The following is a 27,823-nucleotide window of genomic DNA, read 5'->3' as shown; positions in this document are numbered from 1 at the left end:
GTTTTCATGTCTCTACATCTTCTAGTAAGGCCTGACTACCCACCCCTCTGTTTTCATGTCTCTACATCTTCTAGTAAGGCCTGACTACCCACCCCTCTGTTTTCATGTCTCTACATCTTCTAGTAAGGCCTGACTACCCACCCCTCTGTTTTCATGTCTCTACATCTTCTAGTAAGGCCTGACTACCCACCCCTCTGTTTTCATGTCTCTACATCTTCTAGTAAGGCCTGACTACCCACCCCTCTGTTTTCATGTCTCTACATCTTCTAGTAAGGCCTGACTACCCACCTCTCTGTTCTAGTAGCCAAGAACTGTAGCAGAACTTGTTTCTCTTGCTTTCTGTCTTGGTTCTCTCCCCTAACTGCAGCGGTCTGTCTTGGTTCTCTCCCCTAACTGCAGCGGTCTGTCTTGGTTCTCTCCCCTAACTGTCTTGGTTCTCTCCCCTAACTGCAGCGGTCTGTCTTGGTTCTCTCCCCTAACTGCAGCGGTCTGTCTTGGTTCTCTCCCCTAACTGCAGCGGTCTGTCTTGGTTCTCTCCCCTAACTGCAGCGGTCTGTCTTGGTTCTCTCCCCTAACTGCAGCGGTCTGTCTTGGTTCTCTCCCCTAACTGCAGCGGTCTGTCTTGGTTCTCTCCCCTAACTGCAGCGGTCTGTCTTGGTTCTCTCCCCTAACTGCAGCGGTCTGTCTTGGTTCTCTCCCCTAACTGCAGCGGTCTGTCTTGGTTCTCTCCCCTAACTGCAGCGGTCTGTCTTGGTTCTCTCCCTAGCTGCAGCGGTCTGTCTTGGTTCTCTCCCCTAACTGTCTTGGTTCTCTCTCTAACTGCAGCGATCTGTCTTGGTTCTCTCCCCTAACTGCAGCTATCTGTCTTGGTTCTCTCCCCTAACTGTCTTGGTTCTCTCCCCTAACTGTCTTGGTTCTCTCCCCTAACTGTCTTGGTTCTTTCCCTAACTGCGGCGGTCTGTCTTGGTTCTCTCCCCTAACTGCAGCGGTCTGTCTTGGTTCTCTCCCCTAACTGCAGCGGTCTGTCTTGGTTCTTTCCCCTAACTGCAGCGGTCTGTCTTGGTTCTCTCCCTAGCTGCAGCGGTCTGTCTTGGTTCTCTCCCCTAACTGTCTTGGTTCTCTCTCTAACTGCAGTGGTCTGTCTTGGTTCTCTCCCCTAACTGTCTTGGTTCTCTCTCTAACTGCAGCGATCTGTCTTGGTTCTCTCCCCTAACTGTCTTGGTTCTCTCCCCTAACTGTCTTGGTTCTCTCCCCTAACTGTCTTGGTTCTTTCCCTAACTGCGGCGGTCTGTCTTGGTTCTCTCCCTAACTGTCTTGGTTCTCTCCCCTAGCTGCGGCGGTCTGTCTTGGTTCTCTCCCCTAGCTGCAGCGGTCTGTCTTGGTTCTCTCCCCTACCTGCAGCGGTCTGTCTTGGTTCTCTCCCCTAACTGCAGAGGTCTGTCTTGGTTCTCTCCCCTGTCTGTCTTGGTTCTCTCCCCTAACTACAGCGGTCTGTCTTGGTTCTCTCCCCTAACTGTCTTGGTTCTCTCTCTAACTGCAGCGGTCTGTCTTGGTTCTCTCCCTAGCTGCAGCGGTCTGTCTTGGTTCTCTCCCCTAGCTGCAGCGGTCTGTCTTGGTTCTCTCCCCTACCTGCAGCGGTCTGTCTTGGTTCTCTCCCCTAACTGCAGCGGTCTGTCTTGGGTCTCTCCCCTGTCTGTCTTGGTTCTCTCCCCTAACTACAGCGGTCTGTCTTGGTTCTCTCCCCTAACTGTCTTGGTTCTCTCTCTAACTGCAGCGGTCTGTCTTGGTTCTCTCTCTAGCTGCAGCGGTCTGTCTTGGTTCTCTCCCCTAACTACATCGGTCTGTCTTGGTTCTCTCCCCTAACTACAGCAGTCTGTCTTGGTTCTCTCCCCTAACTACAGCGGTCTGTCTTGGTTCTCTCCCCTAAATGTCTTGGTTCTCTCCCCTAACTGCAGCGGTCTGTCTTGGTTCTCTCCCCTAACTGTCTTGGTTCTCTCCCTACCTGCAGCAGTCTGTCTTGGTTCTCTCCCCTAACTGTCTTGGTTCTCTCCCCTAACTGCAGCGGTCTGTCTTGGTTCTCTCCCCTAACTGTCTTGGTTCTCTCCCCTAACTGCAGCGGTCTGTCTTGGTTCCCCCCCCTAACTGCAGCGGTCTGTCTTGGTTCTCTCCCCTACCTGCAGCGGTCTGTTTGGTTCTCTCCCCTAACTGCAGCGGTCTGTCTTGGGTCTCTCCCCTGTCTGTCTTGGTTCTCTCCCCTAACTACAGCGGTCTGTCTTGGTTCTCTCTCTAACTGCAGCGGTCTGTCTTGGTTCTCTCTCTAGCTGCAGCGGTCTGTCTTGGTTCTCTCCCCTAACTACAGCGGTCTGTCTTGGTTCTCTCCCCTAACTGTCTTGGTTCTCTCCCTACCTGCAGCGGTCTGTCTTGGTTCTCTCCCCTAACTGTCTTGGTTCTCTCCCCTAACTGCAGCGGTCTGTCTTGGTTCTCTCCCCTAACTGCAGCGGTCTGTCTTGGTTCTCTCCCCTAACTGTCTTGGTTCTCTCCCCTAACTGCAGCGGTCTGTCTTGGTTCCCCCCCCCCTAACTGCAGCGGTCTGTCTTGGTTCTCTCCCTAACTGCAGCGGTCTGTCTTGGTTCTCTCCCCTAACTGTCTTGGTTCTCTCCCCTAACTGCAGCGGTCTGTCTTGGTTCTCTCCCGTAACTGCAGCGTTCTAACGTGTGTCTGTTTCTCCAGGTGGAGTCACGATGGGAAGTTCTTTGCCAGGATGACCCAGGACACACTGAGCATCTACGAGACCCCAGTAAGTCCCCACACTGAGCATCTACGAGACCCCAGTAAGTCCCCACACTGAGCATCTACGAGACCCCAGTAAGTCCCCACACTGAGCGTCTACGAGACCCCAGTAAGTCCCCACACTGAGCGTCTACGAGACCCCAGTAAGTCCCCACACTGAGCGTCTACGAGACCCCAGTAAGTCCCCACACTGAGCATCTACGAGACCCCAGTAAGTCCCCACACTGAGCATCTACGAGACCCCAGTAAGTCCCCACACTGAGCATCTACGAGACCCCAGTAAGTCCCCACACTGAGCATCTACGAGACCCCAGTAAGTCCCCACACTGAGCATCTACGAGACCCCAGTAAGTCCCCACACTGAGCGTCTACGAGACCCCAGTAAGTCCCCCCACTGAGCGTCTACGAGACCCCAGTAAGTCCCCACACTGAGCGTCTACGAGACCCCAGTAAGTCCCCACACTGAGCGTCTACGAGACCCCAGTAAGTCCCCACACTGAGCATCTATGACCCCAGTAAGTCCCCACACTGAGCGTCTACGAGACCCCAGTAAGTCCCCACACTGAGCATCTATAACCCCAGTAAGTCCCCACACTGAGCATCTACGAGACCCCAGTAAGTCCCCACACTGAGCATCTATGACCCAGGACACACTGAGCATCTACGACCCCAGTAAGTCCCCACACTGAGCGTCTACGAGACCCCAGTAAGTCCCCACACTGAGCGTCTACGAGACCCCAGTAAGTCCCCACTCTGAGCGTCTACGAGACCCCAGTAAGTCCCCACTCTGAGCGTCTACGAGACCCCAGTAAGTCCCCACTCTGAGCGTCTACGAGACCCCAGTAAGTCCCCACTCTGAGCGTCTACGAGACCCCAGTAAGTCCCCACACTGAGCATCTATGACCCAGGACACACTGAGCATCTACGACCCCAGTAAGTCCCCACACTGAGCGTCTACGAGACCCCAGTAAGTCCCCACACTGAGCGTCTACGAGACCCCAGTAAGTCCCCACACTGAGCGTCTACGAGACCCCAGTAAGTCCCCACACTGAGCGTCTACGAGACCCCAGTAAGTCCCCACTCTGAGCGTCTACGAGACCCCAGTAAGTCCCCACTCTGAGCGTCTACGAGACCCCAGTAAGTCCCCACTCTGAGCGTCTACGAGACCCCAGTAAGTCCCCACTCTGAGCGTCTACGAGACCCCAGTAAGTCCCCACTCTGAGCGTCTACGAGACCCCAGTAAGTCCCCACTCTGAGCGTCTACGAGACCCCAGTAAGTCCCCACACTGAGCGTCTACGAGACCCCAGTAAGTCCCCACACTGAGCGTCTACGAGACCCCAGTAAGTCCCCACACTGAGCGTCTACGAGACCCCAGTAAGTCCCCACACTGAGCGTCTACGAGACCCCAGTAAGTCCCCACACTGAGCGTCTACGAGACCCCAGTAAGTCCCCACACTGAGCGTCTACGAGACCCCAGTAAGTCCCCACACTGAGCGTCTACGAGACCCCAGTAAGTCCCCACACTGAGCGTCTACGAGACCCCAGTAAGTCCCCACACTGAGCGTCTACGAGACCCCAGTAAGTCCCCACACTGAGCGTCTACGAGACCCCAGTAAGTCCCCACACTGAGCGTCTACGAGACCCCAGTAAGTCCCCACACTGAGCGTCTACGAGACCCCAGTAAGTCCCCACACTGAGCATCTATGACCCAGGACACACTGAGCATCTATGACCCCAGTAAGTCCCCACACTGAGCGTCTACAAGACCCCAGTAAGTCCCCACACTGAGCGTCTACGAGACCCCAGTAAGTCCCCACTCTGAGCGTCTACGAGACCCCAGTAAGTCCCCACACTGAGCGTCTACGAGACCCCAGTAAGTCCCCACACTGAGCGTCTACGAGACCCCAGTAAGTCCCCACTCTGAGCGTCTACGAGACCCCAGTAAGTCCCCACACTGAGCGTCTACGAGACCCCAGTAAGTCCCCACACTGAGCGTCTACGAGACCCCAGTAAGTCCCCACACTGAGCGTCTACGAGACCCCAGTAAGTCCCCACACTGAGCATCTATAACCCCAGTAAGTCCCCACACTGAGCATCTACGAGACCCCAGTAAGTCCCCACACTGAGCATCTATGACCCAGGACACACTGAGCATCTACGACCCCAGTAAGTCCCCACACTGAGCGTCTACGAGACCCCAGTAAGTCCCCACACTGAGCGTCTACGAGACCCCAGTAAGTCCCCACACAGAGCGTCTACGAGACCCCAGTAAGTCCCCACTCTGAGCGTCTACGAGACCCCAGTAAGTCCCCACTCTGAGCGTCTACGAGACCCCAGTAAGTCCCCACACTGAGCATCTATGACCCAGGACACACTGAGCATCTACGACCCCAGTAAGTCCCCACACTGAGCGTCTACGAGACCCCAGTAAGTCCCCACACTGAGCGTCTACGAGACCCCAGTAAGTCCCCACACTGAGCGTCTACGAGACCCCAGTAAGTCCCCACACTGAGCGTCTACGAGACCCCAGTAAGTCCCCACTCTGAGCGTCTACGAGACCCCAGTAAGTCCCCACTCTGAGCGTCTACGAGACCCCAGTAAGTCCCCACTCTGAGCGTCTACGAGACCCCAGTAAGTCCCCACTCTGAGCGTCTACGAGACCCCAGTAAGTCCCCACTCTGAGCGTCTACGAGACCCCAGTAAGTCCCCACTCTGAGCGTCTACGAGACCCCAGTAAGTCCCCACACTGAGCGTCTACGAGACCCCAGTAAGTCCCCACACTGAGCGTCTACGAGACCCCAGTAAGTCCCCACACTGAGCGTCTACGAGACCCCAGTAAGTCCCCAAACTGAGCGTCTACGAGACCCCAGTAAGTCCCCACACTGAGCGTCTACGAGACCCCAGTAAGTCCCCACACTGAGCGTCTACGAGACCCCAGTAAGTCCCCACACTGAGCGTCTACGAGACCCCAGTAAGTCCCAACACTGAGCGTCTACGAGACCCCAGTAAGTCCCCACACTGAGCGTCTACGAGACCCCAGTAAGTCCCCACACTGAGCGTCTACGAGACCCCAGAAAGTCCCCACACTGAGCGTCTAAGAGACCCCAGTAAGTCCCCACACTGAGCGTCTACGAGACCCCAGTAAGTCCCCACACTGAGCGTCTACGAGACCCCAGTAAGTCCCCACACTGAGCGTCTATGAGACCCCAGTAAGTCCCCACACTGAGCATCTATGACCCAGGACACACTGAGCATCTACGACCCCAGTAAGTCCCCACACTGAGCGTCTATGAGACCCCAGTAAGTCCCCACACTGAGCGTCTATGAGACCCCAGTAAGTCCCCACACTGAGCGTCTACGAGACCCCAGTAAGTCCCCACTCTGAGCGTCTACGAGACCCCAGTAAGTCCCCACACTGAGCGTCTACGAGACCCCAGTAAGTCCCCACACTGAGCGTCTACGAGACCCCAGTAAGTCCCCACTCTGAGCGTCTACGAGACCCCAGTAAGTCCCCACACTGAGCGTCTACGAGACCCCAGTAAGTCCCCACACTGAGCGTCTACGAGACCCCAGTAAGTCCCCACACTGAGCGTCTACGAGACCCCAGTAAGTCCCCACACTGAGCGTCTACGAGACCCCAGTAAGTCCCCACACTGAGCGTCTACGAGACCCCAGTAAGTCCCCACACTGAGCGTCTACGAGACCCCAGTAAGTCCCCACACTGAGCATTATGACCCCAGTAAGTCCCCACTCTGAGCATCTACGAGACCCCAGTAAGTCCCCACTCTGAGCATCTACGAGACCCCAGTAAGTCCCCACACTGAGCATCTACGAGACCCCAGTAAGTCCCCACACTGAGCATTATGACCCCAGTAAGTTAGATTGACCAGTATTACTCTGAGTGTCTGTATAACAGACTGTTGAGTCCGTACTTAACAACATCCTGTTTTCTTCTGTCGTAGTCCATGGGCCTGTTGGATAAGAAGAGTCTGAAGATCAGTGGCATCAAGTAAGTCTTTATCCTGGGCATGTTGACCCTTAATCAGCATACAGAGACTAGTTAGAGGAATACCACCTGTCAGACAGAGACTAGTTAGAGCAGGGGTGTCAAAGTCAAATGGACGGAGGGCCAAATAAAAAAATCAGCTACAAGACGAGGGCCGGACTGTTCGAATGTTCATTGAAAAATTTTTAAATGACGCATATAGTCTAGTGAACCTAATTGAACCTACTGAAAACCTAACAAATATATTACAATATGATCAGATAAATAAAGCAATATTTTCTTATGGCTCTGTCAGTAATCTTTAATTTTCAACAGACACAAAAGACAAATTTCCTTTATATAAATATCCCCATAACATGAACATTAAATGAAAGAAACCGGTATTCAAGGCACCATCAGTAGACTATATTTTCTATTTTAGCAAAAGTGGGCTAAATTTACTTCAAAGAAAAAACAATAATAGCAATTTTCTATCATCCACTCAACTGAAATATTTTTAAAATATAATTGGATTGAAATACAAAAAAATAAAGTGCAAAAATCTATTAATCAAAAACAACACTTTGTTTAAGGAGAAGTAACATGCAGTGAAAACAAATATTAAATTTTAACTTTTAAACTTGAACTGAGTAAAAACTCTAAATATGTGATTGCACAGTAATGTTCACTTGTTTGAGGTTGAGGGTGATACTTGGTGGTGTCCCATCTTTTCCACAAGTTCATCAATGTTCGGGGTAAGGCTCTGAGCTGAAGAAATCCTCAGAATTGAGTGGAGGTGTTCAGCAGTAAGTCGACTTCTGTGTGATGTTTTGTTCAGGTTCATCAAAGAAAACAGTTGTTCACACAGGTATGTGCTGCCAAACATAGACAACGTTTGAGCAGCCTGGATGCGCAGCTGGGGCATTGTGCCGGGGAGGAAACGGGCGAACTCCGCAGCACCCACTGCCGCATATTTTGCCCTCAGTGCATCATTGCATTGGAGGTCAATCAACTCCATTTGGAGGTTTGGTGGTGAGCTTTCCACGTCAACAGCAAATGGGTTACCGAGCAGTTCCAACCTGCTTTTTTGTGCTTCAAAGTCAGCAAATCGGCGTCGAAAGTCAGCGGCAAGCATACCTATTTTATCAGCCAACTGTGTGCTCGGGAACGCACTGGTAGAGAGCTTCTCTTTCATGGTCTGGCAGCTGGGAAAGTGGCTCAAATTTTCTTTCCGCATCTGCGTCTCCCACAGAGTCAGTTTGGTTTTAAATGCCTTCACTGTACTGTACATATCAGAGATGACACGATCCCGACCCTGCAGCTGCAAGTTTATTGCATTCAGATGACTCGTAATGTCACACAGAAAAGCCATTTCACACAGAAACATTTCGTCTCGGAGTTGTGTTGTGTCTTTCCCTTTGCTGTCCAAGAACAGACAAATCTCCTCACGAAGCTCGAAACATCTTTGAAGCACCTTTCCCTGGCTTAGCCATCGCACCTCTGTGTGATAAGGCAAATCACCATGCTCCGTTTCTAACTCCGTCAGAAATGCCTTGAACTGGCGGTGATTCAAACCTTTGGCTCTGATAAAGTTAACTGTGCGCGTGATGATGCTCATTACATGCTCCATTTTCAAGGCTTTACCGCACAACGCTTCCTGGTGTATGATACAATGATAAGCTGTCAGCTCACCTGTCGCGTTTTCCTCTTGCATCTTTTCCCGTATCTTCGCCACCAGTCCGCTCCTGTGTCCACACATCGCAGGTGCTCCGTCGGTTGTCAAACCCACGAGTTTTTCCCAAGGCAGCTCCATCTCATTTACACATCTTGACACCTCTTCATACAAATCATGCCCCGTAGTTGTGCCATGCATAGGACGTAAAGCCAAAAACTCCTCTGTCACGCTTAGGTTGGAGTCCACTCCGCGGATGAAAATTGACAACTGGGCAATGTCAGAAATGTCGGTGCTCTCATCCACAGCCAAGGAATATGCAATAAAATCTTTTCCCTTTTTCACAAGCTGCTCTTTTAGATTGATGGACAACTGGTCTACTCTCTCGGCAATGGTGTTTCTGCTCAGACTCACATTTAAAAAGAGTTGCCTTTTTTCTGGGCAAACTTCGTCACAAACTTTAATCATGCAGTTTTTGATGAAATCCCCCTCCGTAAATGGCCGGGCTGATTTAGCGATCTCTTCTGCCAAAATAAAACTGGCCTTGACAGTTGCGTCCGCGTGTGTGTCCGCGTGTTTCGTTTCATAATGTCGTCTCAGATTATACTCTTTCAGTACCGCCACACTTTCTCCACACAGAAGACACACAGGTTTTCCAGCTACCTTCGTGAACATATACTCCGACTCCCACCTTGTTTGAAACCCCCGGTTCTCAGTATCCACCTTCCGTTTTGCCATTTTTGATGGGTATCTGAAAGTTAATTTTACTGTGATGCTGACGACTGCTGTGCCAATAAATATTGAAATGAAGCAGCCTACTGCTCGGTGCATCACCTTTGCATTGTGGGAAATGTAGTATTGGTGCGTGTAAAAGATCTGCGGGCTGCCGGCTTGCTGCGGGCCGGTTCTAATAATAAATCAAGATCATCCCAGGGGCCGTAAAAAACCTTCTTGCGGGCCGGATGTGGCCCGCGGGCCTTGACTCTGACATATGTGAGTTAGAGGAATACCACCTGTCAGACAGAGACTAGTTAGGGGAATACCTCCTGTCAGACAGAGACTAGTTAGGGGAATACCTCCTGTCAGACAGAGACTAGTTAGAGGAATACCACCTGTCAGACAGACTAGTTAGAGGAATACCACCTGTCAGACAGAGACTAGTTAGAGGAACACCACCTGTCAGACAGAGACTAGTTAGAGGAACACCACCTGTCAGACAGAGACTAGTTAGAGGAATACCACCTGTCAGACAGAGACTAGTTAGAGGAACACCACCTGTCAGACAGAGACTAGTTAGAGGAACACCACCTGTCAGACAGAGACTAGTTAGAGGAATACCACCTGTCAGACAGAGACTAGTTAGAGGAATACCACCTGTCAGACAGAGACTAGTTAGGGGAATACCTCCTGTCAGACAGACTAGTTAGAGGAATACCACCTGTCAGACAGAGACTAGTTAGAGGAATACCACCTGTCAGACAGAGACTAGTTAGAGGAATACCACCTGTCAGACAGAGACTAGTTAGGGGAATACCTCCTGTCAGACATACTAGTTAGAGGAATACCACCTGTAGGACAGAGACTAGTTAGAGGAACACCACCTGTCAGACAGAGACTAGTTAGAGGAATACCACCTGTAGGACAGAGACTAGTTAGAGGAATACCACCTGTCAGACAGAGACTAGTTAGAGGAACACCACCTGTCAGACAGAGACTAGTTAGAGGAACACCACCTGTCAGACAGAGACTAGTTAGAGGAATACCACCTGTCAGACAGAGACTAGTTAGAGGAACACCACCTGTAGGACAGAGACTAGTTAGAGGAATACCACCTGTCAGACAGAGACTAGTTAGAGGAATACCACCTGTCAGACAGAGACTAGTTAGAGGAATACCACCTGTCAGACAGAGACTAGTTAGAGGAATACCACCTGTCAGACAGAGACTAGTTAGAGGAACACCACCTGTAGGACAGACTAGTTAGAGGAATACCACCTGTCAGACAGAGACTAGTTAGAGGAACACCACCTGTCAGACAGAGACTAGTTAGAGGAATACCACCTGTCAGACAGAGACTAGTTAGAGGAATACCACCTGTCAGACAGAGACTAGTTAGAGGAACACCACCTGTCAGACAGAGACTAGTTAGAGGAACACCACCTGTAGGACAGAGACTAGTTAGAGGAATACCACCTGTCAGACAGAGACTAGTTAGAGGAATACCACCTGTCAGACAGACTAGTTAGAGTAATACCACCTGTCAGACAGAGACTAGTTAGAGGAATACCACCTGTCAGACAGAGACTAGTTAGAGGAATACCACCTGTCAGACAGAGACTAGTTAGAGGAACACCACCTGTCAGACAGAGACTAGTTAGAGGAATACCACCTGTCAGACAGAGACTAGTTAGAGGAATACCACCTGTCAGACAGAGACTAGTTAGAGGAATACCACCTGTCAGACAGAGACTAGTTAGAGGAATACCACCTGTCAGACAGAGACTAGTTAGAGGAATACCACCTGTCAGACAGAGACTAGTTAGAGGAATACCACCTGTCAGACAGAGACTAGTTAGAGGAACACCACCTATCAGACAGAGACTAGTTAGAGGAATACCACCTGTCAGACAGAGACTAGTTAGAGGAACACCACCTGTAGGACAGAGACTAGTTAGAGGAATACCACCTGTCAGACAGAGACTAGTTAGAGGAATACCACCTGTAGGACAGAGACTAGTTAGAGGAATACCACCTGTAGGACAGAGACTAGTTAGAGGAATACCACCTGTCAGAGACTAGTTAGAGGAAAACCACCTGTAGGACAGAGACTAGTTAGAGGAACACCACCTGTCAGACAGAGACTAGTTAGAGGAACACCACCTGTCAGACAGAGACTAGTTAGAGGAATACCACCTGTCAGACAGAGACTAGTTAGAGGAATACCACCTGTCAGAGACTAGTTAGAGGAATACCACCTGTCAGACAGAGACTAGTTAGAGGAATACCACCTGTCAGACAGAGACTAGTTAGAGTAATACCACCTGTCAGACAGAGACTAGTTAGAGGAACACCACCTGTCAGACAGAGACTAGTTAGAGGAATACCACCTGTCAGACAGAGACTAGTTAGGGGAATACCTCCTGTCAGACAGACTAGTTAGAGGAATACCACCTGTCAGACAGAGACTAGTTAGAGGAATACCACCTGTCAGACAGAGACTAGTTAGAGGAATACCACCTGTCAGACAGAGACTAGTTAGGGGAATACCTCCTGTCAGACATACTAGTTAGAGGAATACCACCTGTAGGACAGAGACTAGTTAGAGGAACACCACCTGTCAGACAGAGACTAGTTAGAGGAATACCACCTGTAGGACAGAGACTAGTTAGAGGAATACCACCTGTCAGACAGAGACTAGTTAGAGGAACACCACCTGTCAGACAGAGACTAGTTAGAGGAACACCACCTGTCAGACAGAGACTAGTTAGAGGAATACCACCTGTCAGACAGAGACTAGTTAGAGGAACACCACCTGTAGGACAGAGACTAGTTAGAGGAATACCACCTGTCAGACAGAGACTAGTTAGAGGAATACCACCTGTCAGACAGAGACTAGTTAGAGGAATACCACCTGTCAGACAGAGACTAGTTAGAGGAATACCACCTGTCAGACAGAGACTAGTTAGAGGAACACCACCTGTAGGACAGACTAGTTAGAGGAATACCACCTGTCAGACAGAGACTAGTTAGAGGAACACCACCTGTCAGACAGAGACTAGTTAGAGGAATACCACCTGTCAGACAGAGACTAGTTAGAGGAATACCACCTGTCAGACAGAGACTAGTTAGAGGAACACCACCTGTCAGACAGAGACTAGTTAGAGGAACACCACCTGTAGGACAGAGACTAGTTAGAGGAATACCACCTGTCAGACAGAGACTAGTTAGAGGAATACCACCTGTCAGACAGACTAGTTAGAGTAATACCACCTGTCAGACAGAGACTAGTTAGAGGAATACCACCTGTCAGACAGAGACTAGTTAGAGGAATACCACCTGTCAGACAGAGACTAGTTAGAGGAACACCACCTGTCAGACAGAGACTAGTTAGAGGAATACCACCTGTCAGACAGAGACTAGTTAGAGGAATACCACCTGTCAGACAGAGACTAGTTAGAGGAATACCACCTGTCAGACAGAGACTAGTTAGAGGAATACCACCTGTCAGACAGAGACTAGTTAGAGGAATACCACCTGTCAGACAGAGACTAGTTAGAGGAACACCACCTATCAGACAGAGACTAGTTAGAGGAATACCACCTGTCAGACAGAGACTAGTTAGAGGAACACCACCTGTAGGACAGAGACTAGTTAGAGGAATACCACCTGTCAGACAGAGACTAGTTAGAGGAATACCACCTGTAGGACAGAGACTAGTTAGAGGAATACCACCTGTAGGACAGAGACTAGTTAGAGGAATACCACCTGTCAGAGACTAGTTAGAGGAAAACCACCTGTAGGACAGAGACTAGTTAGAGGAACACCACCTGTCAGACAGAGACTAGTTAGAGGAACACCACCTGTCAGACAGAGACTAGTTAGAGGAATACCACCTGTCAGACAGAGACTAGTTAGAGGAATACCACCTGTCAGAGACTAGTTAGAGGAATACCACCTGTCAGACAGAGACTAGTTAGAGGAATACCACCTGTCAGACAGAGACTAGTTAGAGTAATACCACCTGTCAGACAGAGACTAGTTAGAGGAACACCACCTGTCAGACAGAGACTAGTTAGAGGAATACCACCTGTCAGACAGAGACTAGTTAGAGGAATACCACCTGTCAGACAGAGACTAGTTAGAGGAATACCACCTGTCAGACAGAGACTAGTTAGAGGAATACCACCTGTCAGACAGAGACTAGTTAGAGGAATACCACCTGTCAGACAGAGACTAGTTAGAGGAACACCACCTATCAGACAGAGACTAGTTAGAGGAATACCACCTGTCAGACAGAGACTAGTTAGAGGAACACCACCTGTAGGACAGAGACTAGTTAGAGGAATACCACCTGTCAGACAGAGACTAGTTAGAGGAATACCACCTGTAGGACAGAGACTAGTTAGAGGAATACCACCTGTAGGACAGAGACTAGTTAGAGGAATACCACCTGTCAGAGACTAGTTAGAGGAACACCACCTGTCGGACAGAGACTAGTTAGAGGAACACCACCTGTCAGACAGAGACTAGTTAGAGGAACACCACCTGTCAGACAGAGACTAGTTAGAGGAATACCACCTGTCAGACAGAGACTAGTTAGAGGAATACCACCTGTCAGAGACTAGTTAGAGGAATACCACCTGTCAGACAGAGACTAGTTAGAGGAATACCACCTGTCAGAGACTAGTTAGAGGAATACCACCTGTCAGACAGAGACTAGTTAGAGGAACACCACCTGTCAGACAGAGACTAGTTAGAGGAATACCACCTGTCAGACAGAGACTAGTTAGGGGAATACCTCCTGTCAGACAGAGACTAGTTAGAGGAATACCACCTGTAGGACAGAGACTAGTTAGAGGAACACCACCTGTCAGACAGAGACTAGTTAGAGGAATACCACCTGTCAGACAGAGACTAGTTAGGGGAATACCACCTGTCAGACAGAGACTAGTTAGAGGAACACCACCTGTCAGACAGAGACTAGTTAGAGGAATACCACCTGTAGGACAGAGACTAGTTAGAGGAATACCACCTGTCAGACAGAGACTAGTTAGAGGAACACCACCTGTCAGACAGAGACTAGTTAGAGGAACACCACCTGTCAGACAGAGACTAGTTAGAGGAATACCACCTGTCAGACAGAGACTAGTTAGAGGAACACCACCTGTAGGACAGAGACTAGTTAGAGGAATACCACCTGTCAGACAGAGACTAGTTAGAGGAATACCACCTGTCAGACAGAGACTAGTTAGAGGAATACCACCTGTCAGACAGAGACTAGTTAGAGGAATACCACCTGTCAGACAGAGACTAGTTAGAGGAACACCACCTGTAGGACAGACTAGTTAGAGGAATACCACCTGTCAGATAGAGACTAGTTAGAGGAATACCACCTGTCAGACAGAGACTAGTTAGAGGAATACCACCTGTCAGACAGAGACTAGTTAGAGGAACACCACCTGTCAGACAGAGACTAGTTAGAGGAATACCACCTGTCAGACAGACTAGTTAGAGTAATACCACCTGTCAGACAGAGACTAGTTAGAGGAATACCACCTGTCAGACAGAGACTAGTTAGAGGAATACCACCTGTCAGACAGAGACTAGTTAGAGTAATACCACCTGTCAGACAGAGACTAGTTAGAGGAACACCACCTGTCAGACAGAGACTAGTTAGAGGAATACCACCTGTCAGACAGAGACTAGTTAGAGGAATACCACCTGTCAGACAGAGACTAGTTAGAGGAATACCACCTGTCAGACAGAGACTAGTTAGAGGAATACCACCTGTCAGACAGAGACTAGTTAGAGGAATACCACCTGTCAGACAGAGACTAGTTAGAGGAACACCACCTATCAGACAGAGACTAGTTAGAGGAATACCACCTGTCAGACAGAGACTAGTTAGAGGAACACCACCTGTAGGACAGAGACTAGTTAGAGGAATACCACCTGTCAGACAGAGACTAGTTAGAGGAATACCACCTGTAGGACAGAGACTAGTTAGAGGAATACCACCTGTAGGACAGAGACTAGTTAGAGGAATACCACCTGTCAGACAGAGACTAGTTAGAGGAATACCACCTGTCAGACAGAGACTAGTTAGAGGAATACCACCTGTCAGAGACTAGTTAGAGGAATACCACCTGTCAGACAGAGACTAGTTAGAGGAATACCACCTGTCAGACAGAGACTAGTTAGAGTAATACCACCTGTCAGACAGAGACTAGTTAGAGGAACACCACCTGTCAGACAGAGACTAGTTAGAGGAATACCACCTGTCAGACAGAGACTAGTTAGAGGAATACCACCTGTCAGACAGAGACTAGTTAGAGGAATACCACCTGTCAGACAGAGACTAGTTAGAGGAATACCACCTGTCAGACAGAGACTAGTTAGAGGAATACCACCTGTCAGACAGAGACTAGTTAGAGGAACACCACCTATCAGACAGAGACTAGTTAGAGGAATACCACCTGTCAGACAGAGACTAGTTAGAGGAACACCACCTGTAGGACAGAGACTAGTTAGAGGAATACCACCTGTCAGACAGAGACTAGTTAGAGGAATACCACCTGTAGGACAGAGACTAGTTAGAGGAATACCACCTGTAGGACAGAGACTAGTTAGAGGAATACCACCTGTCAGAGACTAGTTAGAGGAATACCACCTGTAGGACAGAGACTAGTTAGAGGAACACCACCTGTCAGACAGAGACTAGTTAGAGGAACACCACCTGTCAGACAGAGACTAGTTAGAGGAATACCACCTGTCAGACAGAGACTAGTTAGAGGAATACCACCTGTCAGAGACTAGTTAGAGGAATACCACCTGTCAGACAGAGACTAGTTAGAGGAATACCACCTGTCAGAGACTAGTTAGAGGAATACCACCTGTCAGACAGAGACTAGTTAGAGGAACACCACCTGTCAGACAGAGACTAGTTAGAGGAATACCACCTGTCAGACAGAGACTAGTTAGGGGAATACCTCCTACCAGACATACTAGTTAGAGGAATACCACCTGTAGGACAGAGACTAGTTAGAGGAACACCACCTGTCAGACAGAGACTAGTTAGAGGAATACCACCTGTCAGACAGAGACTAGTTAGGGGAATACCACCTGTCAGACAGAGACTAGTTAGAGGAACACCACCTGTCAGACAGAGACTAGTTAGAGGAATACCACCTGTAGGACAGAGACTAGTTAGAGGAACACCACCTGTCAGACAGAGACTAGTTAGAGGAACACCACCTGTCAGACAGAGACTAGTTAGAGGAATACCACCTGTCAGACAGAGACTAGTTAGAGGAACACCACCTGTAGGACAGAGACTAGTTAGAGGAATACCACCTGTCAGACAGAGACTAGTTAGAGGAATACCACCTGTCAGACAGAGACTAGTTAGAGGAATACCACCTGTCAGACAGAGACTAGTTAGAGGAATACCACCTGTCAGACAGAGACTAGTTAGAGGAACACCACCTGTAGGACAGACTAGTTAGAGGAATACCACCTGTCAGATAGAGACTAGTTAGAGGAACACCACCTGTCAGACAGAGACTAGTTAGAGGAATACCACCTGTCAGACAGAGACTAGTTAGAGGAATACCACCTGTCAGACAGAGACTAGTTAGAGGAACACCACCTGTCAGACAGAGACTAGTTAGAGGAATACCACCTGTCAGACAGACACTAGTTAGAGGAATACCACCTGTCAGACAGAGACTAGTTAGAGGAATACCACCTGTCAGACAGAGACTAGTTAGAGTAATACCACCTGTCAGACAGAGACTAGTTAGAGGAACACCACCTGTCAGACAGAGACTAGTTAGAGGAATACCACCTGTCAGACAGAGACTAGTTAGAGGAATACCACCTGTCAGACAGAGACTAGTTAGAGGAATACCACCTGTCAGACAGACACTAGTTAGAGGAATACCACCTGTCAGACAGAGACTAGTTAGAGGAATACCACCTGTCAGACAGAGACTAGTTAGAGGAACACCACCTATCAGACAGAGACTAGTTAGAGGAATACCACCTGTCAGACAGAGACTAGTTAGAGGAACACCACCTGTAGGACAGAGACTAGTTAGAGGAATACCACCTGTCAGACAGAGACTAGTTAGGGGAATACCACCTGTCAGACAGAGACTAGTTAGAGGAACACCACCTGTCAGACAGAGACTAGTTAGAGGAATACCACCTGTAGGACAGAGACTAGTTAGAGGAATACCACCTGTCAGACAGAGACTAGTTAGAGGAACACCACCTGTCAGACAGAGACTAGTTAGAGGAACACCACCTGTCAGACAGACTAGTTAGAGGAATACCACCTGTCAGACAGAGACTAGTTAGAGGAACACCACCTGTAGGACAGAGACTAGTTAGAGGAATACCACCTGTCAGACAGAGACTAGTTAGAGGAATACCACCTGTCAGACAGAGACTAGTTAGAGGAATACCACCTGTCAGACAGAGACTAGTTAGAGGAATACCACCTGTCAGACAGAGACTAGTTAGAGGAACACCACCTGTAGGACAGACTAGTTAGAGGAATACCACCTGTCAGACAGAGACTAGTTAGAGGAACACCACCTGTCAGACAGAGACTAGTTAGAGGAATACCACCTGTCAGACAGAGACTAGTTAGAGGAATACCACCTGTCAGACAGAGACTAGTTAGAGGAACACCACCTGTCAGACAGAGACTAGTTAGAGGAATACCACCTGTCAGACAGAGACTAGTTAGAGGAACACCACCTGTAGGACAGAGACTAGTTAGAGGAATACCACCTGTCAGACAGAGACTAGTTAGAGGAATACCACCTGTCAGACAGACTAGTTAGAGTAATACCACCTGTCAGACAGAGACTAGTTAGAGGAATACCACCTGTCAGACAGAGACTAGTTAGAGGAATACCACCTGTCAGACAGAGACTAGTTAGAGTAATACCACCTGTCAGACAGAGACTAGTTAGAGGAACACCACCTGTCAGACAGAGACTAGTTAGAGGAATACCACCTGTCAGACAGAGACTAGTTAGAGGAATACCACCTGTCAGACAGAGACTAGTTAGAGGAACACCACCTGTAGGACAGAGACTAGTTAGAGGAATACCACCTGTCAGAGACTAGTTAGAGGAATACCACCTGTAGGACAGAGACTAGTTAGAGGAATACCACCTGTCAGAGACTAGTTAGAGGAATACCACCTGTAGGACAGAGACTAGTTAGAGGAACACCACCTGTCAGACAGAGACTAGTTAGAGGAACACCACCTGTCAGACAGAGACTAGTTAGAGGAATACCACCTGTCAGACAGAGACTAGTTAGAGGAACACCACCTGTAGGACAGAGACTAGTTAGAGGAATACCACCTGTCAGAGACTAGTTAGAGGAATACCACCTGTAGGACAGAGACTAGTTAGAGGAATACCACCTGTCAGAGACTAGTTAGAGGAATACCACCTGTAGGACAGAGACTAGTTAGAGGAACACCACCTGTCAGACAGAGACTAGTTAGAGGAACACCACCTGTCAGACAGAGACTAGTTAGAGGAATACCACCTGTCAGACAGAGACTAGTTAGAGGAATACCACCTGTCAGAGACTAGTTAGAGGAATACCACCTGTCAGACAGAGACTAGTTAGAGGAATACCACCTGTCAGACAGAGACTAGTTAGAGGAATACCACCTGTCAGACAGAGACTAGTTAGAGGAATACCACCTGTCAGAGACTAGTTAGAGGAATACCACCTGTCAGACAGAGACTAGTTAGAGGAATACCACCTGTCAGAGACTAGTTAGAGGAATACCACCTGTCAGACAGAGACTAGTTAGAGGAATACCACCTGTCAGACAGAGACTAGTTAGAGGAACACCACCTGTCAGACAGAGACTAGTTAGAGGAATACCACCTGTCAGACAGAGACTAGTTAGAGGAACACCACCTGTCAGACAGAGACTAGTTAGAGGAATACCACCTGTCAGAGACTAGTTAGAGGAATACCACCTGTCAGACAGAGACTAGTTAGAGGAACACCACCTGTCAGACAGAGACTAGTTAGAGGAATACCACCTGTCAGACAGAGACTAGTTAGAGGAATACCACCTGTCAGACAGAGACTAGTTAGAGGAACACCACCTGTCAGACAGAGACTAGTTAGAGGAACATCACCTGTCAGACAGAGACTAGTTAGAGGAATACCACCTGTCAGACAGAGACTAGTTAGAGGAATACCACCTGTCAGACAGAGACTAGTTAGAGGAATACCACCTGTCAGACAGAGACTAGTTAGAGGAACACCACCTGTCAGACAGAGACTAGTTAGAGGAATGCCACCTGTCAGACAGAGACTAGTTAGAGGAATACCACCTGTCAGACAGAGACTAGTTAGAGGAATACCACCTGTCAGACAGAGACTAGTTAGAGGAACACCACCTGTCAGAGACTAGTTAGAGGAATACCACCTGTCAGACAGAGACTAGTTAGAGGAATACCACCTGTCAGACAGAGACTAGTTAGAGGAATACCACCTGTCAGACAGAGACTAGTTAGAGGAACACCACCTGTCAGACAGAGACTAGTTAGAGGAATACCACCTGTCAGAGACTAGTTAGAGGAATACCACCTGTCAGACAGAGACTAGTTAGAGGAACACCACCTGTCAGACAGAGACTAGTTAGAGGAATACCACCTGTCAGACAGAGACTAGTTAGAGGAATACCACCTGTCAGACAGAGACTAGTTAGAGGAACACCACCTGTCAGACAGAGACTAGTTAGAGGAATACCACCTGTCAGACAGAGACTAGTTAGAGGAACACCACCTGTAGGACAGAGACTAGTTAGAGGAATACCACCTGTCAGACAGAGACTAGTTAGAGGAATACCACCTGTCAGACAGACTAGTTAGAGTAATACCACCTGTCAGACAGAGACTAGTTAGAGGAATACCACCTGTCAGACAGAGACTAGTTAGAGGAATACCACCTGTCAGACAGAGACTAGTTAGAGTAATACCACCTGTCAGACAGAGACTAGTTAGAGGAACACCACCTGTCAGACAGAGACTAGTTAGAGGAATACCACCTGTCAGACAGAGACTAGTTAGAGGAATACCACCTGTCAGACAGAGACTAGTTAGAGGAATACCACCTGTCAGACAGAGACTAGTTAGAGGAATACCACCTGTCAGACAGAGACTAGTTAGAGGAATACCACCTGTCAGACAGAGACTAGTTAGAGGAACACCACCTATCAGACAGAGACTAGTTAGAGGAATACCACCTGTCAGACAGAGACTAGTTAGAGGAACACCACCTGTAGGACAGAGACTAGTTAGAGGAATACCACCTGTCAGAGACTAGTTAGAGGAATACCACCTGTAGGACAGAGACTAGTTAGAGGAATACCACCTGTCAGAGACTAGTTAGAGGAATACCACCTGTAGGACAGAGACTAGTTAGAGGAACACCACCTGTCAGACAGAGACTAGTTAGAGGAACACCACCTGTCAGACAGAGACTAGTTAGAGGAATACCACCTGTCAGACAGAGACTAGTTAGAGGAATACCACCTGTCAGAGACTAGTTAGAGGAATACCACCTGTCAGACAGAGACTAGTTAGAGGAATACCACCTGTCAGACAGAGACTAGTTAGAGGAATACCACCTGTCAGACAGAGACTAGTTAGAGGAATACCACCTGTCAGAGACTAGTTAGAGGAATACCACCTGTCAGACAGAGACTAGTTAGAGGAACACCACCTGTCAGACAGAGACTAGTTAGAGGAATACCACCTGTCAGACAGAGACTAGTTAGAGGAATACCACCTGTCAGAGACTAGTTAGAGGAATACCACCTGTCAGACAGAGACTAGTTAGAGGAATACCACCTGTCAGACAGAGACTAGTTAGAGGAACACCACCTGTCAGACAGAGACTAGTTAGAGGAATACCACCTGTCAGACAGAGACTAGTTAGAGGAACACCACCTGTCAGACAGAGACTAGTTAGAGGAATACCACCTGTCAGAGACTAGTTAGAGGAATACCACCTGTCAGACAGAGACTAGTTAGAGGAACACCACCTGTCAGACAGAGACTAGTTAGAGGAATACCACCTGTCAGACAGAGACTAGTTAGAGGAATACCACCTGTCAGACAGAGACTAGTTAGAGGAACACCACCTGTCAGACAGAGACTAGTTAGAGGAACATCACCTGTCAGACAGAGACTAGTTAGAGGAATACCACCTGTCAGACAGAGACTAGTTAGAGGAATACCACCTGTCAGACAGAGACTAGTTAGAGGAATACCACCTGTCAGACAGAGACTAGTTAGAGGAACACCACCTGTCAGACAGAGACTAGTTAGAGGAATGCCACCTGTCAGAGACTAGTTAGAGGAATGCCACCTGTCAGACAGAGACTAGTTAGAGGAATACCACCTGTCAGATAGAGACTAGTTAGAGGAATACCACCTGTCAGACAGAGACTAGTTAGAGGAACACCACCTGTCAGAGACTAGTTAGAGGAATACCACCTGTCAGACAGAGACTAGTTAGAGGAATACCACCTGTCAGACAGAGACTAGTTAGAGGAACACCACCTGTCAGAGACTAGTTAGAGGAATACCACCTGTCAGACAGAGACTAGTTAGAGGAATACCACCTGTCAGACAGAGACTAGTTAGAGGAACACCACCTGTCAGACAGAGACTAGTTAGAGGAATACCACCTGTCAGAGACTAGTTAGAGGAATACCACCTGTCAGACAGAGACTAGTTAGAGGAACACCACCTGTCAGACAGAGACTAGTTAGAGGAATACCACCTGTCAGACAGAGACTAGTTAGAGGAATACCACCTGTCAGACAGAGACTAGTTAGAGGAACACCACCTGTCAGACAGAGACTAGTTAGAGGAATACCACCTGTCAGACAGAGACTAGTTAGAGGAATACCACCTGTCAGACAGAGACTAGTTAGAGGAACACCACCTGTCAGACAGAGACTAGTTAGAGGAATACCACCTGTCAGACAGAGACTAGTTAGAGGAACACCACCTGTCAGAGACTAGTTAGAGGAATACCACCTGTCAGACAGAGACTAGTTAGAGGAATACCACCTGTCAGAGACTAGTTAGAGGAATACCACCTGTCAGACAGAGACTAGTTAGAGGAACACCACCTGTCAGACAGAGACTAGTTAGAGGAATACCTCCTGTCAGACAGAGACTAGTTAGAGGAATACCACCTGTCAGACAGAGACTAGTTAGAGGAATACCACCTGTCAGAGACTAGTTAGAGGAACACCACCTGTAGGACAGAGACTAGTTAGAGGAATACCACCTGTAGGACAGAGACTAGTTAGAGGAACACCACCTGTCAGACAGAGACTAGTTAGAGGAACACCACCTGTCAGACAGAGACTAGTTAGAGGAATACCACCTGTCAGACAGAGACTAGTTAGAGGAATACCACCTGTCAGAGACTAGTTAGAGGAATACCACCTGTCAGACAGAGACTAGTTAGAGGAATACCACCTGTCAGACAGAGACTAGTTAGAGTAATACCACCTGTCAGACAGAGACTAGTTAGAGGAATACCACCTGTCAGAGACTAGTTAGAGGAATACCACCTGTCAGACAGAGACTAGTTAGAGGAACACCACCTGTCAGACAGAGACTAGTTAGAGGAATACCACCTGTCAGACAGAGACTAGTTAGAGGAATACCACCTGTCAGAGACTAGTTAGAGGAATACCACCTGTCAGACAGAGACTAGTTAGAGGAATACCACCTGTCAGACAGAGACTAGTTAGAGGAACACCACCTGTCAGACAGAGACTAGTTAGAGGAATACCACCTGTCAGACAGAGACTAGTTAGAGGAACACCACCTGTCAGACAGAGACTAGTTAGAGGAATACCACCTGTCAGAGACTAGTTAGAGGAATACCACCTGTCAGACAGAGACTAGTTAGAGGAACACCACCTGTCAGACAGAGACTAGTTAGAGGAATACCACCTGTCAGACAGAGACTAGTTAGAGGAATACCACCTTTCAGACAGAGACTAGTTAGAGGAACACCACCTGTCAGACAGAGACTAGTTAGAGGAATATCACCTGTCAGACAGAGACTAGTTAGAGGAATACCACCTGTCAGACAGAGACTAGTTAGAGGAATACCACCTGTCAGACAGAGACTAGTTAGAGGAATACCACCTGTCAGACAGAGACTAGTTAGAGGAATACCACCTGTCAGACAGAGACTAGTTAGAGGAATACCACCTGTCAGAGACTAGTTAGAGGAATACCACCTGTCAGACAGAGACTAGTTAGAGGAACACCACCTGTCAGACAGAGACTAGTTAGAGGAATACCACCTGTCAGACAGAGACTAGTTAGAGGAATACCACCTGTCAGAGACTAGTTAGAGGAATACCACCTGTCAGACAGAGACTAGTTAGAGGAATACCACCTGTCAGACAGAGACTAGTTAGAGGAACACCACCTGTCAGACAGAGACTAGTTAGAGGAATACCACCTGTCAGACAGAGACTAGTTAGAGGAACACCACCTGTCAGAGACTAGTTAGAGGAATACCACCTGTCAGAGACTAGTTAGAGGAACACCACCTGTAGGACAGAGACTAGTTAGAGGAATACCACCTGTAGGACAGAGACTAGTTAGAGGAACACCACCTGTCAGACAGAGACTAGTTAGAGGAACACCACCTGTCAGACAGAGACTAGTTAGAGGAATACCACCTGTCAGACAGAGACTAGTTAGAGGAATACCACCTGTCAGAGACTAGTTAGAGGAATACCACCTGTCAGACAGAGACTAGTTAGAGGAATACCACCTGTCAGACAGAGACTAGTTAGAGGAATACCACCTGTCAGACAGAGACTAGTTAGAGGAATACCACCTGTCAGAGACTAGTTAGAGGAATACCACCTGTCAGACAGAGACTAGTTAGAGGAACACCACCTGTCAGACAGAGACTAGTTAGAGGAATACCACCTGTCAGACAGAGACTAGTTAGAGGAATACCACCTGTCAGAGACTAGTTAGAGGAATACCACCTGTCAGACAGAGACTAGTTAGAGGAATACCACCTGTCAGACAGAGACTAGTTAGAGGAACACCACCTGTCAGACAGAGACTAGTTAGAGGAATACCACCTGTCAGACAGAGACTAGTTAGAGGAACACCACCTGTCAGACAGAGACTAGTTAGAGGAATACCACCTGTCAGAGACTAGTTAGAGGAATACCACCTGTCAGACAGAGACTAGTTAGAGGAACACCACCTGTCAGACAGAGACTAGTTAGAGGAATACCACCTGTCAGACAGAGACTAGTTAGAGGAATACCACCTTTCAGACAGAGACTAGTTAGAGGAACACCACCTGTCAGACAGAGACTAGTTAGAGGAATATCACCTGTCAGACAGAGACTAGTTAGAGGAATACCACCTGTCAGACAGAGACTAGTTAGAGGAATACCACCTGTCAGACAGAGACTAGTTAGAGGAATACCACCTGTCAGACAGAGACTAGTTAGAGGAACACCACCTGTCAGACAGAGACTAGTTAGAGGAATACCACCTGTCAGACAGAGACTAGTTAGAGGAATACCACCTGTAGGACAGAGACTAGTTAGAGGAACACCACCTGTCAGACAGAGACTAGTTAGAGGAATACCACCTGTCAGACAGAGACTAGTTAGAGGAACACCACCTGTCAGACAGAGACTAGTTAGAGGAACCACCACCTGTCAGAGACTAGTTAGAGGAATACCACCTGTCATACAGAGACTAGTTAGAGGAATACCACCTGTAGGACAGAGACTAGTTAGAGGAACACCACCTGTCAGACAGCATACAGAGACTAGTTAGAGGAATACCACCTGTCAGACAGAGACTAGTTAGAGTAATACCACCTGTCAGACAGAAACTAGTTAGAGGAATACCACCTGTCAGACAGAGACTAGTTAGAGGAATACCTCCTGTCAGACAGAGACTAGTTAGAGGAACACCACCTGTCAGACAGAGACTAGTTAGAGGAATACCACCTGTCAGACAGAGACTAGTTAGAGGAATACCACCTGTCAGACAGAGACTAGTTAGAGGAATACCACCTGTCAGACAGAGACTAGTTAGAGGAACACCACCTGTAGGACAGAGACTAGTTAGAGGAACACCACCTGTAGGACAGAGACTAGTTAGAGGAACACCACCTGTAGGACAGAGACTAGTTAGAGGAACACCACCTGTAGGACAGAGACTAGTTAGAGGAATACCACCTGTAGGACAGAGACTAGTTAGAGGAATACCACCTGTCAGACAGAGACTAGTTAGAGCAGGGGTGTCAAAGTCAAATGGACGGAGGGCCAAATAAAAAAATCAGCTACAAGACGAGGGCCGGACTGTTCGAATGTTCATTGAAAAATTTTTAAATGACGCATATAGTCTAGTGAACCTAATTGAACCTACTGAAAACCTAACAAATATATTACAATATGATCAGATAAATAAAGCAATATTTTATTATGGCTCTGTCAGTAATCTTTAATTTTCAACAGACACAAAAGACAAATTTCCTTTATATAAATATCCCCATAACATGAACATTAAATGAAAGAAACCGGTATTCAAGGCACCATCAGTAGACTATATTTTCTATTTTAGCAAAAGTGGGCTAAATTTACTTCAAAGAAAAAACAATAATAGCAATTTTCTATCATCCACTCAACTGAAATATTTTTAAAATATAATTGGATTGAAATACAAAAAAATAAAGTGCAAAAATCTATTAATCAAAAACAACACTTTGTTTAAGGAGAAGTAACATGCAGTGAAAACAAATATTAAATTTTAACTTTTAAACTTGAACTGAGTAAAAACTCTAAATATGTGATTGCACAGTAATGTTCACTTGTTTGAGGTTGAGGGTGATACTTGGTGGTGTCCCATCTTTTCCACAAGTTCATCAATGTTCGGGGTAAGGCTCTGAGCTGAAGAAATCCTCAGAATTGAGTGGAGGTGTTCAGCAGTAAGTCGACTTCTGTGTGATGTTTTGTTCAGGTTCATCAAAGAAAACAGTTGTTCACACAGGTATGTGCTGCCAAACATAGACAACGTTTGAGCAGCCTGGATGCGCAGCTGGGGCATTGTGCCGGGGAGGAAACGGGCGAACTCCGCAGCACCCACTGCCGCATATTTTGTCCTCAGTGCATCATTGCATTGGAGGTCAATCAACTCCATTTGGAGGTTTGGTGGTGAGCTTTCCACGTCAACAGCAAATGGGTTACCGAGCAGTTCCAACCTGCTTTTTTGTGCTTCAAAGTCAGCAAATCGGCGTCGAAAGTCAGCGGCAAGCATACCTATTTTATCAGCCAACTGTGTGCTCGGGAACGCACTGGTAGAGAGCTTCTCTTTCATGGTCTGGCAGCTGGGAAAGTGGCTCAAATTTTCTTTCCGCATCTGCGTCTCCCACAGAGTCAGTTTGGTTTTAAATGCCTTCACTGTACTGTACATATCAGAGATGACACGATCCCGACCCTGCAGCTGCAAGTTTATTGCATTCAGATGACTCGTAATGTCACACAGAAAAGCCATTTCACACAGAAACATTTCGTCTCGGAGTTGTGTTGTGTCTTTCCCTTTGCTGTCCAAGAACAGACAAATCTCCTCACGAAGCTCGAAACATCTTTGAAGCACCTTTCCCTGGCTTAGCCATCGCACCTCTGTGTGATAAGGCAAATCACCATGCTCCGTTTCTAACTCCGTCAGAAATGCCTTGAACTGGCGGTGATTCAAACCTTTGGCTCTGATAAAGTTAACTGTGCGCGTGATGATGCTCATTACATGCTCCATTTTCAAGGCTTTACCGCACAACGCTTCCTGGTGTATGATACAATGATAAGCTGTCAGCTCACCTGTCGCGTTTTCCTCTTGCATCTTTTCCCGTATCTTCGCCACCAGTCCGCTCCTGTGTCCACACATCGCAGGTGCTCCGTCGGTTGTCAAACCCACGAGTTTTTCCCAAGGCAGCTCCATCTCATTTACACATCTTGACACCTCTTCATACAAATCATGCCCCGTAGTTGTGCCATGCATAGGACGTAAAGCCAAAAACTCCTCTGTCACGCTTAGGTTGGAGTCCACTCCGCGGATGAAAATTGACAACTGGGCAATGTCAGAAATGTCGGTGCTCTCATCCACAGCCAAGGAATATGCAATAAAATCTTTTCCCTTTTTCACAAGCTGCTCTTTTAGATTGATGGACAACTGGTCTACTCTCTCGGCAATGGTGTTTCTGCTCAGACTCACATTTAAAAAGAGTTGCCTTTTTTCTGGGCAAACTTCGTCACAAACTTTAATCATGCAGTTTTTGATGAAATCCCCCTCCGTAAATGGCCGGGCTGATTTAGCGATCTCTTCTGCCAAAATAAAACTGGCCTTGACAGTTGCGTCCGCGTGTGTGTCCGCGTGTTTCGTTTCATAATGTCGTCTCAGATTATACTCTTTCAGTACCGCCACACTTTCTCCACACAGAAGACACACAGGTTTTCCAGCTACCTTCGTGAACATATACTCCGACTCCCACCTTGTTTGAAACCCCCGGTTCTCAGTATCCACCT

General features: G+C 47.9%; 1 protein-coding gene across 1 annotated transcript in view; it reads left to right on the top strand.

Moving 5' to 3' along the window:
- LOC139424288 (eukaryotic translation initiation factor 3 subunit B-like) overlaps nt 1-27,823 on the top strand; it is a 45,608-nt gene that overhangs the window by 6,795 nt on the left and 10,990 nt on the right. The window contains exons 8-9 of the mRNA XM_071175983.1: nt 2,731-2,797; nt 6,754-6,800. Coding sequence (XP_071032084.1) covers nt 2,731-2,797; nt 6,754-6,800 — 114 coding nt within the window. The remainder of the gene's footprint in view (nt 1-2,730; nt 2,798-6,753; nt 6,801-27,823) is intronic.

Source organism: Oncorhynchus clarkii, chromosome 13, assembly GCF_045791955.1.
Source record: "Oncorhynchus clarkii lewisi isolate Uvic-CL-2024 chromosome 13, UVic_Ocla_1.0, whole genome shotgun sequence".
Lineage (NCBI taxonomy): Eukaryota > Metazoa > Chordata > Actinopteri > Salmoniformes > Salmonidae > Oncorhynchus > Oncorhynchus clarkii.
Note: the sequence above shows the minus strand (reverse complement) of the source record. Positions and strands in the feature narration are given on the sequence as shown.